Below are 23,291 nucleotides of genomic sequence, written 5' to 3'. Positions count from 1 at the left end.
ATCGACTTAATCTGATGGTGGTGTGAGTACTTTTGCGATTTAATGAAACAAATGGGTGGGATAACAATTTATGTTGTAAAACTTTGAATAATTGTTACTTTAGTCGACTAATCTGTCAATATTGTTATGACTAATCACTAAGGCATTAAAATAATTAATCCATATCTGCGTTCTGTGGGAAAATTTCCCCTGATGGCTCCACACAATCATTTTAACTCCCAGTTAATTGAAGAAAAATGACTCTTAATTGTGGATTTTAAAATAACTTTTCCTGTTCTTTAATCAGAACCTTAAATACTTGAACCTGGATTATTTCTGTGACTTGTTGATTGCTTTTATTTTGTTAAAACACAAAAATGGGCATTTAAGTGCTTTATTCGGCATTTGGACCAAAAACACTGACTTGATTAGTTAGTTTTATTATGTTTTCCGAAATTAAATTAAGGTTTTAAGAAATTTCCAACTGTGATTCAGTGAATCAATGTTGATGTTTTTAGGAGTCCTGGTTTATTTATCTATTACACTTTTACCTTCCACTCAACCTTCTATTAACATCCTTAGCAATGACCCTCTGTCTATTGGACAACTGCCGAGTCAGCAGTTGTCTTAATGATTGTGTGGGTCTCAATTTTAAGAAATCAACATTTTAATGTCTGGTTTTATGAAATATTAAAATTTTCGGAGAAAGTGAATTTTGGGTTTTCGTTAGCTGTAAGAGATAATCACCAAAATTAAACAGGATATCGCTCTGTGTGTAGTGAATCTATATTTTAACTTTTAGATTTTGATTTAAATAATTAAAATATAATATTTTTGATGACTTATTCAGATGCACCTGCTTATGATGCAACACAATGTTGGGTCAGAAATGTTTTGTTTAGTCTGAGTCATTTTGATTCTGTTGACTAATAGTGCATCTCACATCCTTTTATCCCATTTCCTGTAAGGGTCAAATTATTAGTCTGCAGGCAAAACCATTATGGAGATTTCTGCAACTACTAACAGCTCAGTCAATGTTCTGCGAGTTACAAAAACCTCAGAGGTTCTTTGCAATCTTGTGCCATCAACTGAAACAGTGTTTACAGCTCTCTGGTAAATGGAGTTCAATATTTGGACGTCACTTACGAAAGTTAAAAACATGATTATGTTCCGCCAGGATGTAATTTGCAGTTAAAGATTTATGCAACTGTACCGCTGTATGAAAATGTGACAGTCAAAAGAACCATAATGCATCGCCCTTCAGTGCTGCCCTCTTTGCTAAGAGAAATGTGATAGCTTTTTCTGTTAATCGTAGCTTTACAGACACAGAAATGACTGCCATCGGAGCATGACCTGTAATTTGCGGTAGACTGTAAGAACTGTAAATATGCAGGGGTATCCCATCACTGGTCTGTGCGTCAGGGAGTGGTGGGGTGTTATATTGGCAGATGGCTCCTCTTTTTTTCACGTGCATCTCGATGCATTTTTTTTAAATCGCTTATCGATCTTTCACTCCTCCTGACTCATGCCCCTCACCTGGACCTGCTACAAATTACTGCAGTCATTTGCCTGCTGTTATTCGGCTCCTCGGGGGCCGCTCATGGAGCTATTGATCTGCAGCGGACACACAAACACACACTCCCAACGGAAACTCACTGCATGGACATCCCTCAGAAAATACCTCACCAACCCCCACCGCAGCCTACTCCGCCGCCTACTCCCTTCCATCCATCCTCACATGCATAAACATTCATCCATTCCTACATTCTCCCACGTCAGCCTCCCACGCTTCAGCCCTAACCCCACTAATTACTCAGAGAGGTAGTCAGAATGCTCTTAGAGCTGCAGTGAGTTTTCATCTTCTGCTTCTGCATTTATTATCTGCATTTGTCTGCTAAAACCTGTTGAGGCAAAACCAGGACTTACTTTTACTTTATCACTCATGCAGCCGTTGATGTTGGTCTTTAAAATGAAGCTCTGGGCCATTTTCTGAGATTACTCTGATGGTCAGGATTGTTGACTTAAGTTATGCTGTTGAGGTATTTAGCACACTGCCTGTCTGTTTCAATAAGGTGCATACCAACATCACTATCGTTGAAAGGAAGCTGTACAAAGACAGATGTTAATGCAGCAAACAGCTGTCAGATGCACCATTACTCTTGTGGGGGTTGTTCCCACCTCATTGTGCCGGTGTATAATTTAGGACCATGTAAGAGGAGGATACGCACAGGTACACGGCTGTTCAGCTTTTCGGCGCTGGATCAAATCCACGCCGAACGCAACGTGCTGGCAGGAACTCATTTTTAAGCCAGTATTTTGATGGATGAAAGATTAAGACTCCACAGCGCAGTTTCCTTGGCAACCCATTGACTCACTTTTATCTCTCCTGTTTGTTGATGTGATTTAAAAGCTTACATCTCTGCAGCAGATGATGGCGGTCAACAGCTTTCAGAGGCACAGAAATGATCCACTGGAGGCATTTGACTAAAGTTGTGGTGATCTAAAAGGATCTAGTTTATTTGTCGAGTGGTTGTATAGAGGTTTCGTGTTTCAGGGTAGCTAAAGGTCAACATGTGTACATGCAAGGATTACAAAATCTGACATAATCAAACACTAAATAAAGATGCGGTCGGGTTTATAAGGCTGAATCAATTCATTGACTCAATTGCAAAATAAAAAAAACCTCAGGACAAAATCTCTGATTTGTTTACTGTCCATTATTTTCTAAAGGAGCAACATGTTTACATTCATGTTATGTTTACATTCATGTTATGTTTGATGGAAAATAACAAGGAGAAGATTGTCGGAAAAAGACCAGAAATATGTAAAGTTTTGAGCTAAATCAAACTAAATAGTTGCATTTAATTAACTTAAGAGTACAACACAAAGTCAATAACTTTAAGCAAACACTTTGCTTTTGCATTTTTAATTGGATCTGCTTCCCATGCAGGCACAGTCCTTCTTTAGAGGCATCCTGAATCATCATTTGCAAACTGCAGTACAGAGTTAGGCAAATGTTGAACAGAGCTGTAGCAATTCATGTAGATGCTCTAAAGGTTTGTTCTTTTTACACTGATTCGCAAAATGCTTTGATTCCCATCCTGCCAATGCTGAAATGTCAAGGTTTAAAAAAAAAACAAAAAAAAAACACGAAATCAGTAGTTGGTCAACTTCGTTTCCAGCACAAAGGAAGCAGAATATCCAAGCTGCGATGGGGCGTTCAACTGGCTTCGGGAGTATTTTAACGGCTATTTATCTCCAGCTTTCTTGGTACTAAATAGAATTAGGGAATGAACGAGGGTTGGATTGACCCGGAACTCGCAAAGTAAACTATTTTGTGCAAACACTGGACTGACGCATTGCTGATAGAAACTGCATTTATTGCAGAAACTGTCGATCTACAATGAGCAGGTAGATTGTCCTGAATAATGATGTACAAATTGGAGTTAGAAAAATGTCTGGTGGCTCTAAATGTTTGTCTTTTCGCACCACTTAACAATATGCTTTGATTTCATTTTTCTAGTTATTGTTAAGAAAATAAGGAATTAGGATTAGGACGACTTCTATGTTTTCAGCATAAAGGACCTAGAACATCTCAGCTTTGATGAGGAGCTCACCTGCCTTCAGACAACAACACAACACAGACAAACAATATGAGATAGTCAGTGCAGTTACAGTCAGGCCAGCCAAATGGAGGAAGATTTGTCTCTCCTTCGATTTAATGTACCCCCCGGGGTCTTCAACAACAGAGGTTTGTCGTTACAAACGTCCTAACATCTTAATTTCAGTCAATAAGCTGTGACATCAAGACCCATCTTTCCTAAACTCTTGGCTACTCTTTAAAATGGGAAAGACAAGACAACAAGCTATTCAGGTTAGGCCGTTGTTGAAGTGATCATTATAAATCGGTGAAATTGCCACAGAAAAATACTAAACACGTTCCTATCTACAGTCCAAGCAAAAGGCAGGATGAGAACCAGAGTTTATAATGGACTCCACACAAAGTGAGGAGGATGAAGTTAATAAACTATCCAAGGCTCACTGTGAGAGAACTGCAGCAAAGATTTACATCCTGGGGGAATAAAGTCTCCATAATTACCATTTATTTTAAGCTTTTTATGTACATCTTTACCAGGGGGGCTGATAATAGTGGAGGGTGCTACTGCAATAACAACTTGCAGACTAAAATGTAAACTTACTCCCTGTTTTTACTGTTTTAATTTAAAGGAGTGAAACATTATGACAATTACACAGTTTTAGCAAGTTAAGGGCATGAGGTGATTTTAAAAAAGCAAAAAGCACAACCAAAACAAAAGATGTATTATTATTTTCTGATGTAGTGATAACGTGTGCAGAAATTATGAACCCTTCTGGGCACTGCATCTCTCTGTACTGAGGGTTTCACTGCTCTGCTCCGAGCCCCTTTTAGATTTTTATATCCTTTCTGTCTCTTGGAAGGTAGATGCTGTTGGCTTTGCTCTCCTTCCTATTTCTCCGTCCATTTCCATAACCACACGAATAAAATCAGCAGACTCTGAGCTTGTGCTGCGCTAAGCGCTTCGTTCTGAGCTGGCCTCTGTCCCGACTAATGCACACTGAAGAAGTTCATGCCAATTTCTACTTGACCTTTTTTTTCTGCCTGTGAGCCTTTTTCTGTGAATCTGTGGTCTGCTCTCGCTGAGCAGATGTGTCCTGGATGCCTTTTAGGTTCATTTAATACACCTTCATGCAGGATTAAATGGGAATTTGGCTCCTTGTGGTAGTTAGTCATGCAAACTTTGTGGCTGCATTAGTTCAATGACCCAGAAATATGCAAAGATATATGCAATGACGTTTTTAGCCTTAAAAAGCAAGATTTTTGTCAAAGTGAAGAATAAATTAGGACAAAAAGTGTATCTAATCTAGAAAGTTTTTTTTTTCTTTTTTAATCAGCCAGGTAAATGCTACTTTTGGAAAATGTCACCTCAGTTCACATTAATGTAGCCCTTAAAGGAGGCCAGAGGTCTGTATGTTTATATTTTAGACCATTGGTTTTAGGTCTGTTTGTTTTTAATGTTTTAGTTAAAAAATATAGAAAGTTTGTGAGATGGCACTCAAAATCTACAAAAAATTAAATTAGCCTCTGACCAACATAAAATTATTGTTAAATAGCTAATATATAATGAAAGTCAGGCTATACACAGTCGTAATTAGCTTTTGTGGTGCTCTGACCTGCTGATATTGGTTTTATTTAAGTTCTCATTAATATAATTTAGAACTCAATATGATTTTTAAGTTTTCTTTGTAATTTTACTTGAAAATTCAGAATGGCAGAATACAAGTCCTTCTCAAAATATTAGCATATTGTGATAAAGTTCATTATTTTCCATAATGTCATGATGAAAATTTAACATTCATATATTTTAGATTCATTGCACACTAACTGAAATATTTCAGGTCTTTTATTGTCTTAATACGGATGATTTTGGCATACAGCTCATGAAAACCCAAAATTCCTATCTCACAAAATTAGCATATCATTAAAAGGGTCTCTAAACGAGCTATGAACCTAATCATCTGAATCAACGAGTTAACTCTAAACACCTGCAAAAGATTCCTGAGGCCTTTAAAACTCCCAGCCTGGTTCATCACTCAAAACCCCAATCATGGGTAAGACTGCCGACCTGACTGCTGTCCAGAAGGCCACTATTGACACCCTCAAGCAAGAGGGTAAGACACAGAAAGACATTTCTGAACGAATAGGCTGTTCCCAGAGTGCTGTATCAAGGCACCTCAGTGGGAAGTCTGTGGGAAGGAAAAAGTGTGGCTGAAAACGCTGCACAACGAGAAGAGGTGACCGGACCCTGAGGAAGATTGTGGAGAAGGGCCGATTCCAGACCTTGGGGGACCTGCGGAAGCAGTGGACTGAGTCTGGAGTAGAAACATCCAGAGCCACCGTGCACAGGCGTGCGCAGGAAATGGGCTACAGGTGCCACATTCCCCAGGTCAAGCCACTTTTGAACCAGAAACAGCGGCAGAAGCGCCTGACCTGGGCTACAGAGAAGCAGCACTGGACTGTTGCTCAGTGGTCCAAAGTACTTTTTTCGGATGAAAGCAAATTCTGCATGTCATTCGGAAATCAAGGTGCCAGAGTCTGGAGGAAGACTGGGGAGAAGGAAATGCCAAAATGCCAGAAGTCCAGTGTCAAGTACCCACAGTCAGTGATGGTCTGGGGTGCCGTGTCAGCTGCTGGTGTTGGTCCACTGTGTTTTATCAAGGGCAGGGTCAATGCAGCTAGCTATCAGGAGATTTTGGAGCACTTCATGCTTCCATCTGCTGAAAAGCTTTATGGAGATGAAGATTTCATTTTTCAGCACGACCTGGCACCTGCTCACAGTGCCAAAACGACGGGTAAATGGTTTACTGACCATGGTATCACTGTGCTCAATTGGCCTGCCAACTCTCCTGACCTGAACCCCATAGAGAATCTGTGGGATATTGTGAAGAGAACGTTGAGAGACTCAAGACCCAATACTCTGGATGAGCTAAAGGCCGCTATCGAAGCATCCTGGGCCTCCATAAGACCTCAGCAGTGCCTCAGGCTGATTGCCTCCATGCCACGCCGCATTGAAGCAGTCATTTCTGCCAAAGGATTCCTGACCAAGTATTGAGTGCATAACTGTACATGATTATTTGAAGGTTGACGTTTTTTGTTTTAAAAACACTTTTCTTTTATTGGTCGGATGAAATATGCTAATTTTGTGAGATAGGAATTTTGGGTTTTCATGAGCTGTATGCCAAAATCATCCGTATTAAGACAATAAAAGACCTGAAATATTTCAGTTAGTGTGCAATGAATCTAAAATATATGAATGTTAAATTTTCATCATGACATTATGGAAAATAATTAACTTTATCACAATATGCTAATATTTTGAGAAGGACCTGTAAATAATCCCTCTGAAAACATCGTCATCCTTCTAGCAATCGATTACCTACTTCCTGTATTTGACTTTACATGTATTTCATGAAATAAATAAGCACCAGGGCTTCGATCATTTTTCTTCTTCATATGTTTGGAAACGGTCACATGAAGAACAATGTGGCAGTTTCATTTTATTTATTTTTTGAGTGTCTGAGTCAAATGAATGAGAGAAAACTTTGCATATATCACTGTGTACTACGAAGATGCAGAGTGCTTAGAAACTTTTTTCTTTTAGAGCTAACTAATATGATATAATTTAAAAACAACACTAACCTTTTAAAGAATGTGCAGAGGGGTTTTAGTGACTTTTACATCCAGCTGTTTTTTTTTAGCTACTATATGTAGAAAAGAGGTATTTGTAGACTCTTCCATTCACTTTTAGTGTGTTTTCTGCTACATCTGAATGCTTGGCTCTAGTTTAATTTATTAAAGCAATATTACTTACTGTACAAACATAAATATACCTTTGAGGTCTCAAAATGACTTTATTACTTACAACTGAAATCTCTAATCAGTTTAAAGGATTAAAACTTACTTTAGACACTGCTCAATATGTGACTTGGAGCTTTTTGTGAGTAATTCATCCCCATGTGTATATAAAGGGTTAAATGGTTCAGGTGCTGCAACTCTTACTCGTCGGGGAATAAAGCCATACGATCTCACTGTTTTGCATAATGCATGACGAGTTAATCAGCTTCCCACCATCAGAATGTTGTAATAAAAAAAATCCAACTTTGCTGCTGCTGCATAAGATTTGAAGTCGTGGTACTTTTTGGGGCACAGCCTGTCCTTTTTTTCCCTGCCGCCCACAGAAGCTAGTGCATTCTGCTAATCCTGTTCTCCTATCCCACTCTAATTCACTGCGGTTATGTAATTTAATTAACAAACTCTGGCTGTCAGTGGAGAGAGCTGCACGCACAGCTCTTGGCGGCCGTTCTCTGTGCATACAGCTAGCGCGCAGGGGGTGGCTCATCACCAAAGGGCGTCTAAATAGAACGAGCATGCAGTTGCTTTTTCATTTTCTGTTGTAGGGTAATCTGATGTTATTATTTGGGGGCGTACTCTGACGTTTTAATATTCCGTGTTGCGGTGATGATCGCAAACCATTGCCTCTGCATGAAACTCGACTCATACTGAGCAACTGGCTTTCATGTCACTTTTTATGTTATTCCTTAAAGAGATCTTCCCTCTGCTGTTGGACCATTTGCTCAGGGTAAACATGCACTGTTTGCTTGTCCATGGAGTTAAATTACCTTTGGTATCCTATACTTTGTATAAAGTGACCTCTGTTTTTCCCCCTAGTCCAGGGGCAATCAACCTGTAAATCTTACAGGGCCTCCATATTGACTCAGAATAAGCTGAGGTCTGAGTTTTTCTTTCATTCTCAAACTTTATTCAGTAAGTATTTTTAAAATATGATGAGCTAACTTTTTTGACGGCTCGTTTAGGTTTGCAGCCCAAATCAAAATGTATTCAGCACAAGTGAAGCAAAAATGACTCCATGAACAGTAAAGGTTGCAGACACCTGCCCTAGTTGTTAGCTCTACCTCTACAGGGGGTTCACACAAGGAGGCTGGGCTGTTCCAATTGTTTTAGTAATAGAGGAATGATGATAATATGGTGAAAATGTCAGTTTAAATGTGTCATTTGCTTTGATTTAGAACAGAAAAGCACAATTCTGCTTCAGCTGGAATTGTAACATTTTAATACAGTTAATAGTAATAATGTTATGTATGACATTTATTTATTGTTTTTTAGGTAGATCTAGGTAGAAATATAGAATTAATACCTTAGATGTTAGATGAAAAGATCTCTAAGGTTGGAGGGGAGTTCCTGCCTCAAGTGGAGGAGTTCAAGTATCTCGGGGTCTTGTTCACGAGTGAGGGAAGAATGGAGCGGGAGATCGACAGATGGATCGGTGCGGCTGCCGCAGTAATGGGGGCACTGTGCTGGTCCGTTGTGGTGAAGATTTACTGGTTGGTCTACGTTTCTACCCTCACCTATGGCCACGAACTTCGGGTCATGACCGAAAGAACGAGATCCCGGATACAAGTGGCTGAAATGAGCTTCCTCCGTAGGGTGGCCGGGCACTCCCTTAGAGATGGGGTGAGGAGCTCGGCCATCTGGGAGGAGCTGGAGGAGGTGTCTGGGGAGAGGGACGTCTGGGTGTCTCTGCTGAGTCTGCTGCCCCCGCGACCCGGTCCCGGATGAAGCTGAAGACGACGAGTATGAGTACCTTAGATGTAGCAATATTTCTCAAGTTTTTGTTGTGCAGAATATTATACTGTTCTGCTCTTTGTGGAGTAACACAGGTACAACGAGCCGGTTAATATGCCAGGCTCTCTGCTCCGGCAGTCAGCCTGTAGGTTGTTGCCTGATGAGCAGCTCTTAGGCCCAGTACATACTCCACAATAACAGATAAATGTGTTCTGTCTCCCGGGGCTGCCAGAACCAAATAACATCATTTGGTTTTTGCAGCTTTACCTTGATATGTATTCTAGGCAGAACTGTTTTCTTGTATGGTGTCCGACAAATACTGTGTCACAGACATAATATTATCTCAGTTAAGGTTGTGTAGTTTCAATTGTCAGGTTAAAATAGTTAATAGCATTGCATTTTAGTAGTGTGTATTGTTTTTATTGTCAATTTTCATAAACATGCATAGTAGTTGTATGCATGTTTATGACAGTATTTTATTGTATGCTGCTGCTTTCCTAAGCTAGATACCTACAATGAACTCCAGTAAGAACCTACTGTTTAGTCTATAAGAGTCAACAACAGCCTGTTGAGGAGGGGGTTCTGTATCAAAGTATGGTATTTTACCAGTACTTCTAGTAACATCAAACTACGGGCCAAAGAGACCTTTTCAAATCCTGGTGTAGGAGAATCACTAGGAATTGAGATTCTGGCTTTGTTCATCCTCAGCTTTCTGTTGGTCATGCTGAGGCTGAGGCTGAGGGGAATGAACGTTTCTGCTTCGTTGGCTGTTGTGGTGGTCGAGGGCTTGACGGTCTGACCTGTGGGAAAGGTCCCGACACGTCACGCAGCATCACAAGTTCCTTTGGGTAACACTGGTTCCGGAAGCAGAGCACATATAAACAGGTTTGTTAGTGTGAGGTCCAAATTTTCCTGTGTTACAATGTAGAGTTGTAGTTTTATGAGTGTGTGCTGCTTTTTCTTCCTCTGTGTGATTTGCATTCATTTCATATGAGTTCTTTGTTTCTGTAAGGCATGATTCAGGTCTAATCTACAACTCTTGTGTCTTTGTTTAAATGGTCTGTGTAAAGTTACGATGAGTTCAAAGTCGTTTTCTTTATCAGCCGTTCCACCTCCGATAATCTCTATGCTCTGTTTCACCTTTAGCTTCAGCTGTTTGTTTCTCTCTGGACATTTTTCTCATAGTGTTTTATTCTTTTTTTCCTCCAAAACACTCACACCTGAAAATAGAAATGCAGCAAAGATCTAACATTTCCTCATCTATGGTAAACTTAACTAAATGCATCATAGCTCTTTTGAAAAAATAGCAGCCAATCATATTAACTGATCTTGCAAACGTGCTGCAAACACGTATTTAACAACAAATTTGATTGGTCTAATAATTATTAGTCAGGCTGGGCTGGAAGCCTTTTTAAATACAATGGAAACAGGCTGAGTGTGGCCAAAAATAAATTTACCTGAGCTTAATCAGAATTAAATGTGAATGTCTGTGTTGTGCTATAGTATAAAAGAGCAAAGGACACAATGTTGCATATGGACGAAGCAACTTTGGGATATTGTCAACACCTTCAAATCCTTAGAGATGCAATATCGATATGCCCCCTGCCCCTAGTTCAAATTTGAGTTAAAAGTGAACGTAGATCCTCGTTCTGATACAGGTGTTTTGTCCCACATACAGATCCGAGTCATTAAAGAACAGGCCCGTTCCCAGTCGCAGTCCGATACCTGTTTAAAATCAATGCGAGCAGTTAAATGGCACACTGCATTACGTCTGTTTTCTACAGTAGTATGGCTGTTTCAACAGCCGTTGACGTTCAAGATGCTCCAGTTCCTTCTGACAGCGCCAGATGTTTTGAGATAACCAGAGTTTGTGCAGGGTGGCTTTAACATGCCGCTCCAACAATCAGTAACTGGGTTAGAAAACCTGCTGTATCTGCTGGCTTTATTGGGAGTGTGGTGTAGAAAAGATGATATGAATTTTACTGTTTTCTTTTATTTCCCAAAGCTTTTCCCTGTAAGTCTTCAAAAGCGGTTGTGTGATGTCTGTTCTTTTTATGTTAGTTACTGGGCGCCCAGCTGTTATGTAGCTGGCGAGCCAGAGAAGGAAGATGATGTGCAGGAACCGCAGACACCTGAACCATCAGCTCAGCCCAGTGTCTCCCAGTTACACTTCATGTTCTTGGTTAAAGCCTGAGAGCTCTGCAACAGTATCTCACTTTCTCCAATTAAACCGATCTGTCCAGCGCCACGTAACGGCCCGCCTCCCGCTGCCTCGTTCCACAGAGAAGGTGTATTCGCTCTGAACTACAACCAATTTCAACATTTCAAGCTGCCCGTTCTCCCCTGCTTCTCTCGACAGTTCCAGCTCTGCGGCTCACCGAGGCGCAGTCGTAAAATAAAAAGAAAAGAAAGTCTGCTCTTTTATATGTTCTCCCACTCGCTGCGTGAACAAAAGGCGGCCGCTGCTGATCTGAGCTTTGACGGGTTCATGACCTCCAACTCATCAAATCATTCAAATTTGCCATCAACCCTGTTAATGCAGCATGGTGCGATGCCATTAAATAAACCATAGAGCTTATTAAGCACACCGGCCAAACATCCAGGGTTTTACTGCTCTTAAACTTAATGGCTGATGGATGGATTTAATTTGGAGCTGGGAAATTACAATGCTAATCTGAGACAAATTACCACTGAAAGTTAAATTAGACTCCAGATTTTTTTGATGTTTTTTGCCATTTCGCTCTCATGTTAAATTTAAGTCTTTGATGCAATTTCCTCATTATGTAACAGAAGGGAACAGGGAAATGGTGAAAATAATGAAGGCGTGAGCCTCAAGGTAATGGAGGCAATTTCTGACTCATTCGAGTCTCAAGCAGATTACAGTAGGTCAGGTTTTGCTCGTTTCCATTTTCCCGCGGGTTTATTATTCTGGACTACATTTGAGCCATGAATAACTTTGGTTTGACAGACCCCAACCTGACAGAGCTGTTGATCTTTTTCCTTTGCTCACACCTTTAATTTTTGTCATGGGAGTTTTCCTCGGCACACAACCTACCATTATAGTTTGCTTTGTAATGCTTTTGGCAGGGCGGGTGTGTTACCCTTGTTAATAAGAGGCCTGTTAAAAATTCCACAGGAGGAAGGTTCACAGTGTCTACATTGTGACCACTGGTCTTCTGAAAGAGGAGGCTGCAGGCCAACAAACAGCATCTCTGCAGGCTTGTTACTGTTATCAAATATTATTATCTCAGAACATGTCATGTAGGGAAGATGTGGATCTTTCCAAGCCTCTAAAAAAGCTGGAATGTGAGTAAAAGCTGCCCAGTTGTTGGAATCAGCAATCATCTCCAATCACCTAAAAGTTTACTTATATTTAGTACGTGTTTTGGGGATATTTCATTTACTTAGAGATAAGAATTTGTTTTTATGAAAATCAAAAGCCCACGGAAAGAGCATGTATCTTCCCCATTAATGTCAATCTCTACATAGTTACCCTGAAGGTAACATAATGCAAAAAACAGCCGCAGTAGAGCAGGATATTATGTTCTGAAGTACTCTCACCAGCCACTTTATTAGGTACACCTTGCTAGTACCGGGTCGGACCCCGTTTTGCCTTCAGAACTGCCTTAATCCTTCGTGGCATAGATTCAACAAGGTACTGGAAACTTTCCTCAGAGAGCTTGGTCCATATTGACATGATAGCATCACACAGATGCTGCAGATTGGTTGGCTGTGCATCCATGATGCGAATCTTCCGTTCCACCACATCCCAAAGGTGCTCTATTAGATTGAGATCTGGTGACTGGAGGCCATTTGAGTCCAGTGAACTCAATGTCATGTTCAAGAAACCAGTCTGAGATGATTCATGCTTTATGACATGGCACGTTATCCTGCTGGATGTAACCATCAAAAGATGGGTACACTGTGGTCATAAAGGGATGGACATGGTCAGCAACAATACTCAGGTAGGCTGTGGCGTTGACACGATGCTCAATTGGTACTAAGGGGCCCAAAGTGTGCCAAGAAAATATCCCCCACACCATTATACCGCCACTACCAGCCTGAACCTTTGATACAAGGCAGGATGGATTCATGCTTTCATGTTGTTGACGCCAAATTCTGACCCTACCATCCGAATGTTGCAGCAGAAATTGAAATTCATCAGACCTGGCAACGTTTTTCCAATCTTCTATTGTCCAATTTTGGTGAGCCTGTGTGAATTGTAGCCTCAGTTTCCTGTTCTTAGCTGACAGGAGTGGCACCCGGTGTGGTCATCTGCTGCTGTAGCCCATCCACTTCAAGGTTCGACGTGTTGTGCGTTCAGAGATGCTCTTCTGCATGCCTTGGTTGAGTGGTTATTTTAATTACTGTTGCCTTTCTATCAGCTCGAAACCAGTCTGGTCATTCTCCTCTGACCTCTGGCATCAACAAGGCATCTGCACCAACAGAACTGCCGCTCACTGGGTATTTTCTGTTTTTCGGACCATTCTCTGTAAACCCTAGAGATGATAGTGCGTGAAAACCCCAGTAGATCAGCAGTTCCGAAATACTCAGACCAGCCCGTCTGGCACCAACAACCATGCCACGTTCAAAGTCATTTAATCACTGTGCAATGTGGTACTGATTAGTGCTAAGAATAATTGTGCTTTTTACATACCATTTTTTTTTTTTTTTTTGCATGTGTACATTTGTCAATTTCAGTTAGTAGTGTTTTTTTTAACAGTTGCAACCTTTTAAAACACAAAATAATACAATAATAAAATGCATCCATGAATAAAATGAGGAATCTACAGTAGATGGTACTTAGTACAAATGATTATTATCAAGAAATATATTTTCTTTGTGGCTGCACAAGGCACAGTTGGTAGCACTGTTGCCTTGCAGCAAGAAGGTCCTCGGTTCAACTCCTGGCAGAAGGTCTTTCTGCATGGAGTTTGCATGTTCTCCCTGTGCATACGATGGTTCTCCCTGGGTACTCCTCCCACAGTCCAAAAACATGACTGTTCATTGGTCTCTCTAAATTACCCTTAGGAGTGAATGGGTGTGAGCATGATTGTGTGTCTCTGTGTTGCCTCGTGATGGACTGGCGACCTGTCCAGGGTGTACCCCGCCTCTCCCCTGTAGACTGCTGGAGATGGGCACCAGCTCCCCCCTTCCTTGTACTGAAGAAGCGGGTATAGAAAATGGATGGATGGATATTTTCTTTGTCATATGAAGCCATCTGGTACACATACATCGATGAAGCTGTGTGCATTAATGATAATGCATTCATCACACTGGGCTGTGCTGGTTGGAACTGCTTCTCTCTAACACATTGTCTCTTGCTGGTCTGCAAATGTTCTTCTGAACAGTCGGACTATAACCCTGCCTCCACCTTTCTTTTTCTCACAGTCGCCGGGATCGACACCTGTCAGTCTAGCTTTTCTTGCGTTTTACCAATTATGTTGTGTTTACTGACCCTAATCGTAGCTTGGAGTAATGAATTACTGTCAGTTTTATCCCAGAAATGCCACAGATTGCCAGGATTGCTTCCTTATGAGGTTGTGATTATTTCATTACATTTCATTTTCACTGTAAATTACTGGTCATTTTTTACCAAACTTCTTAAGGTTTACTCTTTATGACCTCACAAACAAGACATTTCAACATAAGCTTGTTTTATTTCCACTTTATACTATTTTAATGACGGATTATATTAAAATCACCAACTTGCTGCATTCATGGTTCTGGTAAGCATTTAAATAACCATTTAATTCTTATAAATAAGTTATTTAATGTTCAACTATTAGCGTTTTTTCTAAATGCAAAAGATGTTACATAACATGAAATTTAAAATGAAACACAGGTATATAGTGTTGAAATCTCATTGTAAGTTTAAACAATTTATAGGGTGTAGGGTCTGAATGTAAAACCGATGGCCTTATTAACAATATTATTTCAGCTAAGGGTCCTAAAAATAACTACTTAGTCTGATTACGTTCCTTTTTAAGTGGAGTAGTGGACTGTGCCTCCTTTGGCGGTTACTTTAACACTGTGCTTTATCTAAAAGGATCTTTAAGCTACTCAGGTCTCCTTTTTAAAATGGTCATTATTGCATCACTTTGATATTTGAGCCTAAATGTACAAAATAACTCTTGTTTAATTCTCTTTTTTTCTGTTTTCTGTATCTTCTAAGGTACAGCGCCTTAATGCCGACTTTAAAAACCCCAAATTAGTCATACGGACAGTGTTGCTTCTGTTGATTAGCCCATGGGAACTACATATGTGACAGTCTACTTAGAGCTTTGATGTTTAAGGAGAGAATAATTATGCTCATTAGTCTGGCTTTTACACAGACATCACAGTGTGTGCAGAACGTCAGCATGTGCTGCCCCCACCAACCGTGCATCACACGCGACTCGGCTTTAAATCAAACCTTGCTGCAGCTGAACGCCATCCAGGCTCCTCTATGGGTCATAAAACACCAACCTAGGTGAATCTGAAAATATTTACTATAAATCATTCAGAACTTGATTTAAAAAAATACTAACACAAGGATTTTTGGTGTTTTTTTACTTGACTTTTTAGACAAGCCTGGATGCTTGCGGCACCCAGTGGGAAAGAGACTGGAGAGGTCTGCAACAAACTGATCCAGGCTTTGTGTGATTCATGTAATATTTTTCATGTGTTAGTATCAGTGAAGTGCTTCTCAATCCAATGCTGAACACTTGATGTTTACCCTCACATTGCTGTAGGCGCAGAGCTGGTTTTTGAGAACAGTTGAATGCTTTATGGCTCTTCACAAATCATGTAACATAGATTACACAACAGGCTGTTTGGCAAAGTCTCTTAAGGCTTGTCTTCTTTGAAAAACTGGTTGCAGTGGTGCAACAAAAACAACTAGGACAGCAGTGCTCATGCAACGCAAACATCCCCCTACTGGTATAAAGATGACACGATACTGACAGAGACGTACCAGAGGAGGTGTTCAACCTGTTCTTTGTCCTCACAGCACTTTTTTGTTTGGCAGTCCTCAAAAACAGCCTCATCAGCAATAACTAGGATATAACTTAGCAGAATAAAGATTTCACCTCTCCTACATTTTTAGATACAAATTTTAGATTTTTAGTAATACTTTCTCAATCTGAAATTTTTAGAAATACTTTTCTAAAAATAGTTTTAAAATCTGAGATTTAAAAGAAGAGCACTATCCAGATCTAAGAGGTTTGGAAAAACTTTCAGGTGCATCAGTTAAGAGGTGGGTGTTCTGGCAAATCAGAATCAGCTTTATTGCCAAGTTCGTACATACAAACAAGGAATTTGACTCCGGTACACTTTGCTCTTTTGTTCTGTTTTTGCATTACAGAATATACATATTTACAATATACAATATACAGATATACACATATATAATAAAAAGGTGCATTTGCAACATCTGTATGCTGTTGTTTTGTACTCTATTGAATGTTCAACAGAGAAACAGCCTGGGGGAAGAAACTGTCTCTGTGGCTGCTGGTTTTAGTGAACAGTGCTCTGTAGCGACGGCCTGAAGGTAAAACTCTGAACAGTTTAGGTGCAGGGTGTGTGGGGTCTGCAGAGATTTTAGCAGCTCTTTTCCTGACCCTAGACCTGTATAAGTCCTGGATGGAGGGAAGGTCAGCTCTGATTATTCTCTCTGCAGTCCTGATTATTCGTTGCAGTCTGGACCTGTCCTGTTTTGTGGATGAGCCAAACCACACTGAGATGGATGAAGACAGGACAGACTGAATGATGGCAGTGTAGAAGATGACTAGCAGCTCCTGTGGAAGGTTGAACTTCTTGAGTTGCCTCAGGAAGTACAGTCTCTGCTGGGCCTTCTTCCGAACAGTGTCCATGTGTGAAGACCATCTCAGGTCCTCAGAGATGGTGGTTCCTAAGAACCTGAAGTGGTCCACGGCCGATAGTGTTGTTGAGGATGGTGAGTGGGGTGTATGGGGGTGGTGTTCTCCGAACGTCCACCACCATTTCCACAGTCTTGAGTGGGTTGAGTTCAAGGTAGTTCTGACAAAACCAGTGTACCAGCCGATCCACCTGCTGTCTGTATGCAGACTCACCGTCCTGGATCAGTCCAATGACAGTGGTGTCATCTGCAAACTTAAGGAGTTTCACGGACGAGTCCGATGAGGTGCAGTCATTTGTGTACAGGGAGAAGAGGAGTGGGGATAGAACACACCCCTGGGGGGCACCAGTACTTATTGATCTGGATCGGGAGAAGATGCTCCCCAGTCTCACCTGCTGCTGTCGGTCCATCAGGAAGCTGTTGATCCACTGACAGGTGGAGGCTGGGACGTTGAGCTGGGTGAGCTTCTGGTGGAGGATGTCTGGTATGATGGTGTTGAAGGCCGAGCTGAAGTCTACAAACAGGATCCTGGCGTACGTCCCTGGACGGTCAAGGTGTTGCAGGATGTAGTGTAGACCTAAGTTAACAGCATCATCTGCTGACCTGTTTGCTCGGTAAGCAAATTGCAGGGGGTCCAGCAGGGGGCCTGTGATGTCTTTCAGGTGCTTCAACACCAGCCGCTCAAAGGATTTCATGACTACAGATGTCAGGGCTACAGGCCTGTAGTCATTTAATCCTAGGATGATGGGTTTCTTGGGAACCGGGATGATCTACATTATTAATTTTGTTCTTCAAAATCCAAACTGTCACAGTATTCCTAAATAAAAGCAGAGCAGTTTCAGAAAAGCATACAACAGAACATTTAGACTAGAAATTAGCCCGAGATCAGGCGACTGTGGCTCAGTAGGAAGAGTAGTCATCTTGCAATCAGAAGGTTGTGGGTTCGATTCCAGCTTCCTCCTGCCATATGTCGATGTGCCCCTGGGCAAGGCACTTAACCTCAAGTTGCCTACCGATTTGCGTTAGTGAGTGCGATTGGGTGAATGTGGCTCTAGGTTAAAGCGCTTTGAGTGGTCAGCATGACTGGAAAAGCGCTATATAAGTTCAGTCCATTTACCATTTATCAGAATTGGCGAGTTGGGCAATATTTTCTGTGATTGGTTCTGATCGGTGATCGGCAGCTTGAACACTGAAAAATCAGTTTTGTTTTTTTTTCGTTTTCTTTTTTTGTTTTTTTATTTATTTAGTTTTCTTCGTTAAATGCATCAAAACCAAGAACTCCTACCATTTTTGGCCACCCAATTTTATTCTGTGTGCAACTTGGCCAAATTTGTCCAATTACAGTTGCTATTTAGTGAACATAGAGGCCTATTTCAGACCTAAATTACACCCAGTCTTGGACTGTTTTACCTAATTAGAAGATGTATTTAATCTCAGAAGGGAGCCAATAACCCCACACAGGTAAGGTCCACTCCTGACTATCAAAGCTCCCTCATGAAGATAAAGGAAAAGGAGGAAAAGCAAACTAATGGGTCTGCTCTAGTGCATAGAACAGCAGTTGGATAAATGTCTTCTGCTGGTTAGTGGCAACAACAAAAATAAGACGGTGACTCTGTCTGCACTAAGTTTTTACCAAGTGGAAAAGCCAAGAAGACGTCTGGCAATCATCAGCAGCCAGTGTTCTTCCTTTTGAGTTTTAAAATTTTACGTCTTTCTTATTGCCACCTAGTGGCGTTTTTCTTAGAATTTGTAACCAAACGTATGAGATATATTTTAATGGAGATTTAGAGAGCTGGTTGTTTTAGATTCTTTGTTTTTGACTTTTACATCTTTTGTTGCTTCTTTCCCATCTTTTCCATCTGCCACACAGCATTTCATACTGTCCACGTGTGAGTTCCTATCCGTCAGGGCGGCGCCACGAACCTGCTTTCACTCCCAGCAAGTTTTCTATAGTTTATTCATAGCCTGCTGTCAGGAAATCTCCTTATGTGACTCTAATAAATATTATCTTCAGGCAGGCAGATGCTCAGGGTTATTTTGGTTTGATCAGGGGTCATAATCTCTCAGGTTTCATAAGTCAACCGTCCCATATGCTGATCAGATTAACAATTAAGGAAAACAGGATGGAATATAAAATCTTCAGGTAAATTATATTAATATAAATTATATGTGAAACTTTAATATTATTTATTGTCATTATTAAGCTCCTTAAATCATCAAAAATGCATATAACTGCAGTAGTTAAGTGCATGGGCAAAGACTATGTTATGGGTTTAAAATGAAAATATTCAATGCAGTGTGGTTGGAGCCTAAACTAATAAACCCTTTTTTTAAATGATAATCACTCAGAAATTAGTGTTCAGACTGATGTTCAAAAGGTTTTTGAACAGCTGTTATTTTTACTTTGTAGAAAAAAGCCCAATACGTATATTTAAGTGTACATGAGCATTCACACTGCTTCTCATTAGCATCTCAGGGGCCCTAGCTTGTAGAGATTGTCTGCCTCTATGGAGTCTAAAGCCCTAAGGCCCTGGCCCCGAGCTAGAGTTGCACAGCAGGTGCTCACAGGAGGCCAGCTAAGGGCCTTGGGTAATTCTATCTACCATGAGGATGGATCACGGTTTGCCCCAAAAGACTGAGAAAAGTCATTAGTCATGTATTGTTGTAAGAGTTTTTTCCCCCAGGGAACATTCAGCATAATGTGACTTTAAAAGGAAATAAAAATGTTGGTGTGTATCCTCCTCCTTTAAAATGTGGGTCTTTTGTGTGCATTTATGAGCCTGAGGAGAGATTGGGGTGATATCGTTGCTCTCATGCTTAAAATATCCAGGATGCAAGCGTGCAAGTTCATCAAGTCTGGAATTCAGCATGCATCCGTGTGGACGTTTTAATTACTGCAGCTTAGATTGCAACTATTTCCTGTCAGCATGCACACTGTGACGTAGATAAAGTGCTGGTCTGATTACTTCTGATCTTACCTTTGGGAGGGATGGTTAATAACTCCAGCAGACTGTTTGTTACTTTCTTCTTATACATCGTTAGTTTTCAAGCTAGTGTCAGTGGCACAAGGTACAGAGCCTTCACAGCCCTCCAACTTTTTCACATTTGATCATGTTAAAACTAAAAACCCAAACATATTCTATGTGATAGGCCAACACAAGATAGGAAATTAATACAAGCTTTTTAAAAGTGTTTGCCAGTAAAGTAAAATCTGATAAGGATGGCATGCATTTATATTCACCCTATTTAACTCTGATACGCCTTAATAAGATCCAGCTTAATTAAAATGCTTTAAAAATTGTGCACGGAGTAGATATGCAGAAGTGTTCAGTTGTCTCTCAGGGGTTGAATTAAAGTCCTCCCTTCATGCTAGAGTGAGTAGGAGGTTTGCATCGGCCCATTCAAACACAGAAAACACAGCGTATTTAAACGGTTTCCCCCATAAGAACCATGCATGTACACACGTTATTTAGAGTTCGTCCTCATGCAAGCGGCTTTTTAAGTAAAACAACAGATGTCACGGCTCTCTGAGTCACTGTCAGAAGTGCCATCTCATTAGCTGTGAATATTGCAGAGCAAACTAGAAAATCTGCAGCTCTGTTATAAATATTGAAAATGAAATGAGTCACGGATCACAGCGGCAACGTGGTAAATTGTCTCCGAGGGTGGGCTGAAAGCACAGCGGTGAACTCCTGCAGGGAGTTGATCCGCGAGGAAGATAGAGAGTACCTACTAATCAAACGGCTTTAAATGTCGCTCCTCATCGACGTGGGTTTGCCCGCTGATCCCCATCAGTCTTTTGTTCGATGAAATTCATGGCTCTGTTAATATGTAATAAAAACGATATTGTGTGTAATTATTGTTCTTTTTTTTTTGTTTTTGGTGACCCCCCCTTTTTTTTTTTTGCAGCTGTCCCCTTCCCCCCCAGTCACCGGCTGACAGCTAAAGAGGTGTTCGACAGCGATGGGAAGCCCAAAGTGGATGTGCTGAAAGCTCACCTAACTAAGGAGGGCCGTGTGGACGAGACAGTGGCCCTCAGGCTCATAGGGGAGGGCGCTGCAATCCTGCGCTCAGAGAAGAACCTGCTGGACATCGAGGCCCCTGTGACAGGTCAGAACACGCCTGAAATGAGCCCCCAAATACACGGCTGTTGTGGGGTTTTGTCACGATGAAGGCTGAACATCAGTTATGTCATTAATTGTGTAAAAAAATGATTATGGAGGTTCCTCTAGGGATCACAAGGATGCTTCCATACCTTTTATAGGTTATGTTGTGCTGCTGTTTCAGCTGTTACCAGTTCAATGAACAGATTGTGTGTTAGTTAGCAGATGTTCCAGTGAGACACATGTCGCATAACGGCCGGTTAAGGCCGGTAATGGCCTTAACCTCTTTATTGGGATTTTAGGTGATAGACCAGCACAGAGTAGTACATAGTTGTGAAGTGGAAGGAAAATGATTCATGTTTTTTTTTTCCATCAATAAAAATATTAGTATTCATGCCCCCTGGGTCAATATTTTCCAGAACCCCGTTTCCTTGCAGTTATAGGTGCAGGTTGGTACCAGCATTGCACAGACTGAATTGTTTGCCCAATCTTCTTTGGTGAATACCTCAAGCTCACTCTGTGGAGATCAGTTTTTACATCTTAACACTGATTCTCAATTGGATTTAGGTTTGAACTTTGACTAGGCCATTCTAACACATGAAAATGGTTAGATCTACACATTGAATTGTTCATATCAACCTAAAAAGTTGACAGGATCATCTTCTTTGTCATTTTTGCTGGGTCCCCTACATTGCTTGTGGCAAATAGCAACCTTTATCTCCACGTCTTCATCGCTGACCCGTCTGCTGTGTTTCTGGGTCCCCAACAGACCTCTGAGGCCTTCTCAGAACAGCTGGTTCTACACAGGTGGACTTTATGGACTTAATTTACTAATTACGTGGTTTTTGAAGGCAATAGGTTGTGCTAAATTTTATTCATTGGTATCAGAGTAAACAGGATAGCATACATATGCAACACTATGCTTTTTAGTTTATTTGTTAAAAACCATTGATCATTTTCTTCCCACTGTGTCAAATATGACAAAATGTAAATATCTTGTATGTAAGGCATCGTAGATGAGTGTGTTACTCTGTTTTATTCTGTTTTTCAGTTGCTTTTGGATTAGGCTTTTGAAGATAAATAGCCTGAATTTAGTGAAGACCTGCTCTGTGTTCGGCATTTTCATTCACTTTCATTTACTTTCATTTTTTAGCTTTCATCAGAAGATATCTGGACAATGTGCCGAGAATTCGCTTTGAATTCTTTTTTTCCTCGCAGTCTCTGCTTGCAGATGCACTTCGCAGCTGGAGATTTTCCCCATGAGCTGCGTTTTCCCTGAGAAATGCACCAAAGTGACGCTGTTGTAAAGGGCACAATAGGACCACAATGTTGTGTTTACAATCATTTTTTTCTTTTCTTAAGTCTGTTTTGAGGATATCAGACTTGGAATGGAACATACACAGGTTTGGATGCAGTCATTCAAAAATGCTCCACAGGTTTAGATTTGATTAAAGCATGAGTATATTATGAGCTTCTTACCTTGTAGCCGATTTGTTAATCCCTGCAAGGACTCTGCAGGTAACAGTTTTCTCCAATGCTGTCCTACTTTAGCTTGTTTTGCTTGTTTTTTCTTATCCATAACTAGCAATGGATTCCTCTTTGTAGCTTTGTATTGTAATTATAGTAATTATGGCCTTAATTCCAAACATAGGTAATGCAGTTATCTATTGCATTCTTGTATTTTTAGGAATCATAGAAGTTTTCTTCATTGATTATATTGTTAATGAAACATTCTCTTACTTTTTGCTTTAAAACCTTTTTTTTAGTTATGATTTTTATTTGTTCCTATATTCTATAACAAAATCTCATTGAGATTAAAATGTATTTTCAAAGAGAGATCCGGTCATTGATGAGGATGATGACCGAAACATACCAGTAGCGCACTCAATAAAAGAAAAGTTTTGAGATAGATGAGTTCATCAGTATGTTGTTACCCATCCTGTCCATACACAGAACCATCATTTTGTATGCTGAAAACATTACAGTTACATCTTCAGAAATTAAAATATCTTCTACTTCTACAACAGTTTTTCCTTCCACTCAACTTTCCATTAATTGGACTTTTGTAAATGGTAAATGAAGTGAAGTTTTATATAGCGCTTTCCAGTCATACAGACCACTCAAAGCGCTTTACACTAGAGCCACATTCACCCAATCGCACTCACACATT

The 23,291-nt window shown here is 40.5% G+C and overlaps 1 protein-coding gene across 6 annotated transcripts in view; it reads left to right on the top strand.

Annotated features, from left to right (window-relative positions):
* The window catches only part of LOC124880271 (serine/threonine-protein phosphatase 2B catalytic subunit alpha isoform), a 104,481-nt gene that overhangs the window by 26,176 nt on the left and 55,014 nt on the right, over positions 1–23,291 (top strand). For 5 of the 6 annotated variants that reach the window (XM_047385299.1, XM_047385301.1, XM_047385300.1 and 2 more), the window contains exon 2: positions 20,928–21,128. In XM_047385299.1, coding sequence (XP_047241255.1) covers positions 20,928–21,128 — 201 coding nt within the window. Of the gene's footprint in view, positions 1–9,911; positions 10,046–20,927; positions 21,129–23,291 lie in introns of those variants that run through there. The other variant, XM_047385304.1, reaches the window with a different exon arrangement.

Source organism: Girardinichthys multiradiatus, chromosome 14 (assembly GCF_021462225.1).
Source record: "Girardinichthys multiradiatus isolate DD_20200921_A chromosome 14, DD_fGirMul_XY1, whole genome shotgun sequence".
Lineage (NCBI taxonomy): Eukaryota > Metazoa > Chordata > Actinopteri > Cyprinodontiformes > Goodeidae > Girardinichthys > Girardinichthys multiradiatus.
This window is presented reverse-complemented; position numbering and strand designations above follow the sequence as displayed.